General features: G+C 35.0%; 1 protein-coding gene across 5 annotated transcripts; it reads left to right on the top strand.

Moving 5' to 3' along the window:
- Window positions 1-4,987: 4,987 nt before the first annotated feature.
- LOC107913144 (CTD small phosphatase-like protein 2) lies at window positions 4,988-9,587 on the top strand. 5 transcript variants are annotated; one of them, XM_016841613.2, is made up of 7 exons: window positions 4,988-5,125; window positions 5,844-6,072; window positions 6,443-6,582; window positions 6,726-6,825; window positions 7,157-7,690; window positions 8,272-8,609; window positions 9,085-9,587. In XM_016841613.2, exons 2-7 carry the CDS (start codon window positions 5,904-5,906, stop codon window positions 9,241-9,243), a joined length of 1,440 nt encoding a protein of 479 aa, XP_016697102.1. In that variant the 5' UTR covers window positions 4,988-5,125; window positions 5,844-5,903; the 3' UTR covers window positions 9,244-9,587. The 5 variants fall into 5 exon arrangements, with proteins under 5 accessions (XP_016697102.1, XP_016697105.1, XP_016697103.1 ...); XM_016841616.2 differs by having other exon boundaries at window positions 6,458-6,582; XM_016841614.2 differs by lacking the exon at window positions 4,988-5,125 and adding an exon at window positions 5,133-5,484.
- Window positions 9,588-10,220: the final 633 nt, after the last annotated feature.

Here is a 10,220-nt window from a genome sequence, read left to right on the forward strand (position 1 = left end):
TTTGGGAGAACTTCATCATTTTCTTGGCATTGAAGTTCATCAATCCGAGAAAGGAATTTTTATTTCACAAGAGAGCTACGCAAAGGAAGTTCTAAAAAAATTCATGATGGAAAATGCGAATCCAGTCTCTACTCCATGCATTACAGGTCTGAAGTTATCTAAAGAGGGTGAAGGAAAGCTTGTCAATTCCACCATATTCAGAAGTTTGGTTGGGAAGTTGATGTATCTGACTTCGACAAGGCCTGATATCGTGTATGCTGTTAGCTTGGTAAGTAGATTCATGGAGAAACCTTACTCCAATCACTGGGAGGCTGCCAAAAGAATATTGAGATATGTGAAGGGAACCATTGATTATGGAATTTTATATAAAGCTAATACATTAGTTGATCTCATTGGTTATACGGATAGTGATTTAGCAGGAAGCATTGATGATAGCAGAAACACTTCTGGTTATGTTTTTCACCTTGGTAGTGGTGTAGTTTCATGGAGTTCAAAGAAACAATCAATTGTGGCGCTTTCGACTATAGAAGCTGAATATATCACTGCATCTTATGCAGGATGTCAATTGATTTGGTTACGTGGAATTTTAGAAAGTCTTAAGCAGAAGCAAAGCAAGTCAACAATTTTGTTTTGTGACAATAGTTCTACTATTTCGGTCACAAAAGATCCAGTTCTTCATAGAAGGACAAAACACATTCGCATTCGATATCACTTCTTGAGGGAACTAGTGAATAATGGTGATGTTCAAGTTGAATATTGCAAGACGGAAGATCAGATGGCTGATATCTTCACAAAGCCTCTAAGTGGACAAGTCTTCAAGAAAAATGTTGAAAGGTTGGGAGTTCAAAGCAAGTTTAATTTAAGGGAGGCATTGTTGGCACATAATTAAATTAACCTTGCACAAATAAATTATGAAAAGTTAGAAGAGTGAAGAGACTTGAATATGAAAAGTGAAAAAACTTGAATATGAATAGTGAAGAGACTTGAAGATGAAAAGTTAAGAGGCTTGAATATGAAAAGATACACACATGCATGAATAGTTACAACTCCTAGCATATAGTGATATAGATGAATAGTCACTTACAACTCCTATATAAAGAGTTGTATGTGATGAAGAATTAATTAACTTTGTGTGCTTGAAATAAAAGATTATTTGAAAGAATTTTTTCATACAAAATTTATTTCTCTTCTCCATTATATTCTTTATCATTTTCTTTGTTTTATTTCTCCAAATATTAATCATTCAACTACAGATATATCTCCCAAAGGTTGAGAGGGTAATCTGTTGATCAGGAAAACAGCACTATAAAAAGCTTCATTCCAAAATTTTAAAGGCATGGTAGCATGAGCAAGCATGGTCAGACGTGTTTCAACCACCTGTCTGTGTTTGCGCTCAACAAGACCGTTCTATGCAGAGGTGTAAGGACATGAGAGACGCTGGACAATCTCTTACTGGGCTAAATAGTGCTTTAATGCATGAAAATCCCCACCCCCATCTATTTGTAGCACTTGAAGTTTTGCACCAAGTACTCGCTCAGCTTGACGATGGAACTGAGGAAACACAGTAACGACCTCTGACTTGCTCTTCAAGAAGTAAAGCCATGTGTAGCGAGAGTATGCATCAGTGAATGTAACATAATAACGAAACCCGTTGGACACAATCGGGGCCAGCCCCCAAACATCAGCAACTATCAATTGTAGGGGTAAGCTGTATGTAGTGTTTGACTTGGAAAAGGAAAGTTTATGCTCTTTACCCAAATGGCAAGCAACACACTCAACAACTTTATTACTAGTAGTAAACTGAATATTACATCGTGAAAGAGCTTTTGTAAGTATAGCTCGACAGGGGTGCCCTAGTCTAGAATGCCAAACATTTAAAGGAAGCATTTTACTAACTGTGAGACATTGAACATGCTTAGAAGACAGTCCACCTTCAGGAAGCTTGTTGAGATGAAGTCGATATAAGCCATGATGCACAGAACCCGTCAGGAGGACCTCTCTAGTCTGCAAATCACTCACCTGACACTGAGTGGGAAAAAACTCAAACATCACCCTGTTATCTTTAGCAAACTTTGACACAAACAAAAGATTTTTTGTAATGCCAGGAACAAGCAACAAGGATCTCATGTACAATGGTCGAGATCGAGTAATTAGTGACGATTGCGCTGTAGACAGAACAGGAATAGCTGAACCATTGCCAACAAACACCTTACCTGGTCCTTTGTGTGTTTCACTGTCACCAAGAGAAGAAACTGAATTTGTAAGGTGATGTGTAGCACCTGAGTCCGAGTACCAAGAGTTATCAACCACTGTTTCAGGAGTGGCCACATAAGCTTGAGAGTGAGCTATGCCAGAGGTAGGCATGCTGACCTGCTGAGAAGGGCTACCAATAAATGAGTTAGGCCAGGTAGATGAAGGAGGAGGCGAAAAACACCAACTTGGTGGATACCACGGAACATTTTGCTAAAGAGGGTGATGACCACGTAGTGGGACTGAAACTGTTTGCCTGAGGGGGAGGGCGATAATTATTACTTCTGTAGGAGGAGTCAAAATGATAATAGCATCGGTCGACTAGATGCCCAAATTTTTCACAGAGCTGACATTGAACCCTTGAGCTAGAGAAACGCCCTCGACCACGCCCCCGAGAAGTAGATGAAGGTCTATAAGCAAGCATTGAACCATTATCTACAATAGTAGATTCTGAATTTTGATGAGACACCGTGTTGGCCGAACTGGAAGTATCACAAGTCACAACCTGCTGCTGAGTTTCAGTATCAAGAAGCATAGAGGTGACTCATTGAACTGTGTAGGGCACTTGACTTGCTGTAATAATGGAGATAACAGATTCGTATTTAGCAGGAAGACCATTGAGATTTGCTGTAACATGTTCGCGCTCGTTGATAACGGGCCAAAGTGTCACAATAATTTTTAACTTTCATCAAGAACTCCTTCATATTCAAATCACCTTTGCATTGGGAGTGCAGAGACCTTCGATAGACCATCAATTTGGAGGTAGTTTGAATGCCATATAAAGTAGCAACGGCATTCCAAATCTTAGCACTGGTGTCCATACCAATGAGATGAGGAAGGACAGTCTGACTAAACGAAGACAACAACCACGATGCAAGCGCACTGTCTTGCTGTTCAAAACGCTCAAACTCTGGGTTAGTCTGACGACCACCATTCCCATCGAAAACAAACTGAACAGGAGTTTGTTGTGAGTCCAAGAAGCCTTGAAGCTTATGTGCTTTTAGTGCCAAAAAAACCTGTTGCCTCCATAACAAATAGGTATTATCATCAAGAAGAACACTAATCTTCTTTGTAGAAAATAACCTATTGTCCACAACGCCATCAATAGCAGCGCAGTCCATTTCAAGAAGAGAGAAAAAAAATCAACACAGCGAACAGACGAGAAAGACGACCCAGGAACAGTCTTAATCTGATACCTTGTTAAAGTAAAGATAAAACTAAACAGAAACAAAAAGAGAAATCAAGAAGAGTGATTTTTCATTAATTTTTTTCATCTGTTGAATATACAGCCTTTGCATGCATTTATACACGTAGAGTCTAACAGACGTAAACCAAGTAACTGCTGTTTACCTAATACCTGCTTTAACAAACTAATAACTTTTGCAATTATAACTGCATCACTCTTAACCAGGTTTAGTTGGATTAATATGGGTATTATTGTCAATGTAAGAGAATGTACACGTGCGCTGAAACGTATTATTCTCTTATTTATGAATTGAAAATGGACTATACATAAAAAAGTAAATTAAGGAGGGTTAGTTTTACTTTTAGATTATTTTTTTATTTCTAACTTCATCCCTTAAATTTAAAATATTAATATCGTATTAATTAAGTTTTTTTCTAGCTTGAACTATTAGCATATTTAAATCATATAGATTAAATTATAAAACGTATTTACAATTTGATCTCGTGTTTTAAATATATTCAATGGTAGATCTAATTGACTTTTAATATTTAAATTGATGGTTAAGTCGATAAAAATTTTAATTTATACAATATTAATACTTTAAAATTTAAATTAAAATATTTTGATATTAGAATTTAAAATTTGGGCTATAGCTTGAGAGTATGAACCCAATTTAACAATGTTGTTTAAACTTGATCGGGTCATTTAGTTGGATCAACATCTAGGTCAAGAGAGAGGGGTTAGACAGTTGATCGCAAACCGTTTGGAACCGGGTTAAAATTAGTTGAATCGATTTTCTATATTTTTAATATATTTTACTTTTAACAATGATTTAATTAAGCCAATTTAATTGATCAGACCAATCAATTCAAAAATCAATTATTTGATTGGTTCGATCATCGGTCTGATTTTAAAAAAATTGGGTTAAAATAGTTGGGAGGTTCTTGTGTTATAACGATTGGATCAAATTAGTTCTTCTATTATTACACCAATCAATTCAGTCCCTATACGATTAAAAAGACTAAAATAAATCTAAATTGTAATAGATTTAACATTTACTGTATAAAAAATATATTGAAATTTATTATTTTTTCAATTGTTGTCCAATTCCAAATAAAATATTTCATTTACAAAACTATAGAAACTTTAAAAATGTTAACTATGTTAAACCATAACTGATTTTTCTAAATAGAAAAAGTTAAATCTATTCAAATTTGACTTTATTTGATTATTTTTAATAATACAAGGACTAAATTAATCATTTTAATTGTATAGGGATTAATTTGATCAGGTCTCTATAATAGAGGGACTTCTGAGGTACATTCATTGCAAAGAAAGAAACGTGCACAACACGTATCACAAAATGCGACTAGGGAAAACATCAAACACCGTTCCCTCCACAATTTTCCCGTCAAAAGTTTCCCTCTCTTTCCATGAAACTGCACGTGTCAACGCGTCAGGCTGAGCTGGTCCTAATCCCACGCCCCAAAATCCTAAGGGTCCAAGTTGATTTAAGGATTTCATCACAGCCGTCCAAATCATCCAATGGAAGCCGACATTTGCCCCTTCGCACCTTTGTCTTGACCGTTCGTGGAAGTTAAAGAGAGAGAAAACAAGAAACATAAGTCTTTCAAAGACAGAAAAAAGAAAAAAAGAAAAACTTTTTTTTCCCTTTTAGTTTCTAAACAGGTACTTCTATTCTTATGCTCTAGAAAAAAAATTCCATTTTTTTAAAAATAAATTTTCTTTCAGCTGATTTTTTGTTGTTTCATTGTACTGTTTTTTTGATCTTTAGTTATGGTTCTTTTTTAATTTATGACTGTTCAAATGATAGTTTAAACTGTATAACTGTCATTTCAGCTGGGTCTTTTCTTGTTAGGTTTAATATGAAAAGGGTTTTGATCATTTTGGGGGCTTTTAAAAATGTTTTGCTATTTAATTAAGCTATTTTGACGAGATTTATTGTGCTTTTATGGGAATTAGAAGACTTGGGTTGACTTCAATTTTGGTGGGTTTTACTTGAAGATTTTGTTTTTTGTTTGATAAGGGTACTTATTTTCTTATCTCTTAATGAATAGTTTTGCTGTGTTGCTATTTTTCTTTTTAAATTTATTTGTATGAAAGATTGTTTCTCAAGCTAGACCACAACGAACCCTATATTTATCTAACAGAGATCAAGATCTAGGTTTAAAAATTGTGATATTCATTGTTATACCGAGTTCATTAGCTTAATATTCTCTAGTAGTTTAGTCTTAGAAAAAAATGTCATGGACTTCGATTTCTAATCCCCCTTTTTTTGTGCTATACATATGTTACTGTTCACAATTGTTTTGCTTGAAAAATATTTGTTTTAATATCTTTTCTTCTTACCTTGATGATTCATGTAACACTGGTTTTGTTTGTATAGAGGGGTTCCCACTGATGTTCCGGAATCGAGATTGTGGAATATATAACATTTGCAGATCAAATGCCATCTCTAAGAATGAAGGCCAAGTCAAGCACGGGTTCTTTAAGAGAAAAAAATGGTCTCCGTGTGTGTCAGAAGTCTAGCGTGATTTGTAAAAGACCGTGCTGTCATGTCAGGGTTTCCCAACAAGGAGCTGAATTCAGTTCATGCATTCAAAACTCTCATGATGGTAATAAGCTACTTTGAACAAGATTGATATTTGTCTAATACGTTATGTTAATTGTTACTGTTACATATATGCATTGAAGTGTCCTATTATCTAGTTTACCAAGTGCACACATCAACTAGATAATAGGAAATTAGAATGTACTTTCTTGTATGTATTCCTTTGCATGTATTCCCTGCCTTTAAACCTATTAGTTCATTCTCTACGTGGTGCTTCCTAGCATAAGAATCTATTGGTTCTTCACTCAATTCATTTGTTTACTTATATGCATGCATGCATGATAGGCTTTCTTTAACTTGTTCTTTTCTTTAAAAAAGGAAGATAAATTATGTTTGATATTTTGGCTTTTAATGTGCTTGCTGACTGTTGATAGATTCATCAAATGTAGACGTGGCCCCTCAAGGTTTTGAAACTGATGGGGCTGATGTTCAGCAACTAATTTTGGATGAAGAAAATTCCGAGCTTCAAAAACAGCTCTCAGTTTTTGTCGATTCTGCAACAGTGGGGAGAATGGCAAGTTTTTGTTTCTTTTAGGACCTTACTTTGTGAATTTAGTTGTTAATTTCCTTTTTGCTCTGCATTTTGAAGATATGACATAGGTGACTGGCTTCCAACTTACTTTGCATTCGCTTTAATGATGATTTATTAATTTGCAGGAAACTGCCCACAGCTGTGCCTCAAACTTAGAGACAATATTCTCTCCTTTTCTGGAGTCAATCCAAATAAACAATCAACCTAATATTGACAATAATGCAGGTGATTTTTTGTTTCAGCCAATAAAATGCTTTATAGTGCATGAATTCATTTCCCATTCTCCACTTCATCAGGCTATATACTTATATGAACTTTGTTGTTTAGAAGTTTTGTGCATTTGATAAACTGCCTTGCCTTCTTGCCCAAGGCTGGCACCTTAGTGTTCTTATGTTTACTTATATGATTGTCTTTCTAATGCTAGTCTTTCACATGTTGGATGGAGGTTTGTGGGATTCAAATGACTGAGTTGTTGGTACCTTTTCATGTTGCGGAAGTTGCAATGTTCGGTTAAGATAGTTATTTGATGCAGTTATCTCTTTTTCAATTGTGGTAGGGAATAGTGACAGCCCTGAAGTGTCCGCACTAGGCACTGATGATAGTGATGATAACAAAAGCTCATTTGGCAGTCAGACATGTAACGTATCAGATTTCTTTATATCTGACATGATAATTGCAAGCATACCTTTTGATGGAAATGCTGTTGATGATAACATCTCTGGAACCGATGCATTTCCTGATTTCAAGTGTTCTGAGCCAAGCATGTTGTTTGACGTGGCTGAGCAATACATGATATTACCTTTCCTCGAGGACACTGTCAAAGCCAATGAAATAAATTATGTTAACTTGCATGAGGAAGCCTTGATGGCTCAAGATAATACTGGTATACATCTAGCAATTGGTCAGATGAGATCGTGTGTAGAGGACTCTGATGTTAACTCTGACTCTGATAAAGCAGATGACTTTGACCCACAATCGTTTATAAAAAGTTTACCAGAACTATCTGATGTAGTGTCAAGTTTCCGGCCTGCTGCAACTGCCATGGAAGCTCGGAGAAGGAAGCCCATAACTCTTGTGCTTGATTTGGATGGTAAGACATACATGGTTTGTATGCTATCTACCATGCGTTTTTTGCTTTTGGGAATAATCAATTATTCATTTAGCACTTGCCGGTACTGCTGCCTGTACATTTCTTTCAAATGACTAATTTTGTGCTCTCTTAAATGGAGTTTGAACATGCTGTTTCACACTTTCACTTCTTATGTAAAGTCATAAGGGCTCTTGGAGTAAACCGCTATTTTCTGGCAGAACCTTTTGGGAATTTATTGTACCAATTTTAGAAATCAGTCTAGGGTAAACCACTTTTTCTGGCATACTTTCTGTGCATGTCACAGTCACCACACATGATGTATTCTTCAGTTAGTGAGGTTAATTTTGAAGTTTTTCTAGTAATTTTTAAAGTAGTTTAAAGGGGTTTAAGATGTTATAAATTGGAAATGGTAATCCTTTTATTTTTGCAAAACTTTTAAGTATTGGATGGTATTAATAACTTCCTACATACGTGAATTATTTGAGTTTTGCTTCTTTTTCATCTTTTTAACTTGGCGACTTAAAAAATTTAATAACAAATATTAGTATAATGTTTAATCTCCTTTGCTTTGATACATGCAGAAACTCTTGTCCACTCTACTCTTGAACCTTGTGATGATGCTGACTTCACCTTTACAGTCTTTTTCAACATGAAAGAGCACACTGTGTATGTAAAGCAGAGGCCTCACCTCCATAAATTTTTGGAGAAAGTTGCAGAAATGTTTGAAGTTGTTATCTTCACTGCAAGTCAAAGCATTTATGCAGAACAACTACTGGACATACTGGACCCAGATAGAAAGCTCATATCCCGGCGGGTTTATCGTGAATCTTGCATTTTTTCAGATGGAAGTTACACTAAAGATTTAACAGTATTAGGTGTTGATCTTGCAAAAGTTGCTATAATTGATAATTCACCACAGGTATTTTACCTGCCTACTTCTCTTAACGTTTGCTCTTGATGAACTTAATCATTCTTGCCTTTAGATTCAGTCAAGTCTTATAATTGTCATCCTGGCAGTCAAAGTTTTCTTTTTAAAGCGTTTATTTCTTTTAGATTATGCGTAATGTGTTTGTGAGATTTAATTCTGCTGAGGCTAAGGTTATGTTGACCTCAACTGGTGAGTGGTCACTTAGTGACTGCATATCTTTGTCATTAAAACGATTCAGATTTTGAGGCATATCTTCTTACAGTTAGAAATGATGTATAATGTTCATTTGAGAATCTTTTCACTAGCAACAATAACAAGCACATTATCCAAAACCTATATTAACAGTCTGAGGAAGTTGTGGGGACCTTTTGCTGTCCTTAATATCACTTAAATTGGTTAAAGGCTATTTGTGTAGTATCAAAATCAAAATGCATTGTCTCTTAAGAATCTTCTTTGCTCGTTTCAGGTTTACAGGTTACAAGTGAATAATGGGATTCCTATTAAGAGTTGGTTTGATGATCCATCCGATTGTGCACTAATTTCATTACTTCCCTTCTTAGAGACTCTGGTTGACATTGATGATGTCCGCCCTGTCATTGCCAAGAAATTTGGTAACAAGGAATAAGAGCACCTTTATTTCTCTAGCTAGCTTTCAATATAATTCCTTGTCTTTCTATTTGCTTTTAAAATTTAGCCTCTAATTAGATACCCAGTTCTCATTTTCTCTTTAAAATTAACCACAAAATAAGCTATCATTTGTCCTCTTGTCGTGTCTGCCTTTTTTTGCTTGTTTCCTTTTCTTTCTCCCCTTATTTGACGCCCTGTGGAGTTCTCTTATCTAATTTTTGTTTATCAAAGGTAATGGTAGAAAATGTCTCTGTTTATTTTATTGTACAGTTCAAGTTTCAATCATATAAGATTGTATATGAATTATTTGTGAAATATAATCTTGCAGATTCCTGTTTGCTATCTTTTTCTGCTGCTTAGTTAATTATCTCGTGTTTAAAATTTCTCTTTTCCATCTTTTCATATAAATTCATTGAAAGGAATCTTCTAGAAACAACAATCCTTCCTTCTTAGTAGCTCCTTTTTTCCAATGTTTGTTGACGCTGCAATCACTACATTATTTCTGGTCAAAAACATAGTAGACTTGAGACCCTGTAAGGTCATAGCTTGAAATTTTGGATAATTATTTCTTTAAGTTCCATAGTCTTTAACTTTTCCTAATTATACTTATGTTAGTTGACTGAAAACCTCTTTAAGTATGTCAAGAAAACTGGTGAGCATATAGGTATTTAAGGCAATTCAAGAAACATTATGAGCATATAGGTATTTGAGGCAATCCAGATGTGAACCATATTGTGGAAGAACAACTATGTTGACTCAAAAACTTTAAATATGTCGAGAGACATTGTAAGCCTATAGGTATTTGAGGCAATCGTAATTGAATTTGTCTGAAATAAAAGGTTATACCAACAAAAATAAGATCCTACTATTATATTCTACTGAGGAACCTTTATAGGATGGTAGGAAGTTGAAATTAGTTGTATGTTTTAGTTGATGTTATTCTTTGTATGAAATCAATAAAGAAATGCTGTGCAA

This window comes from Gossypium hirsutum, chromosome D10, assembly GCF_007990345.1.
Source record: "Gossypium hirsutum isolate 1008001.06 chromosome D10, Gossypium_hirsutum_v2.1, whole genome shotgun sequence".
NCBI lineage: Eukaryota > Viridiplantae > Streptophyta > Magnoliopsida > Malvales > Malvaceae > Gossypium > Gossypium hirsutum.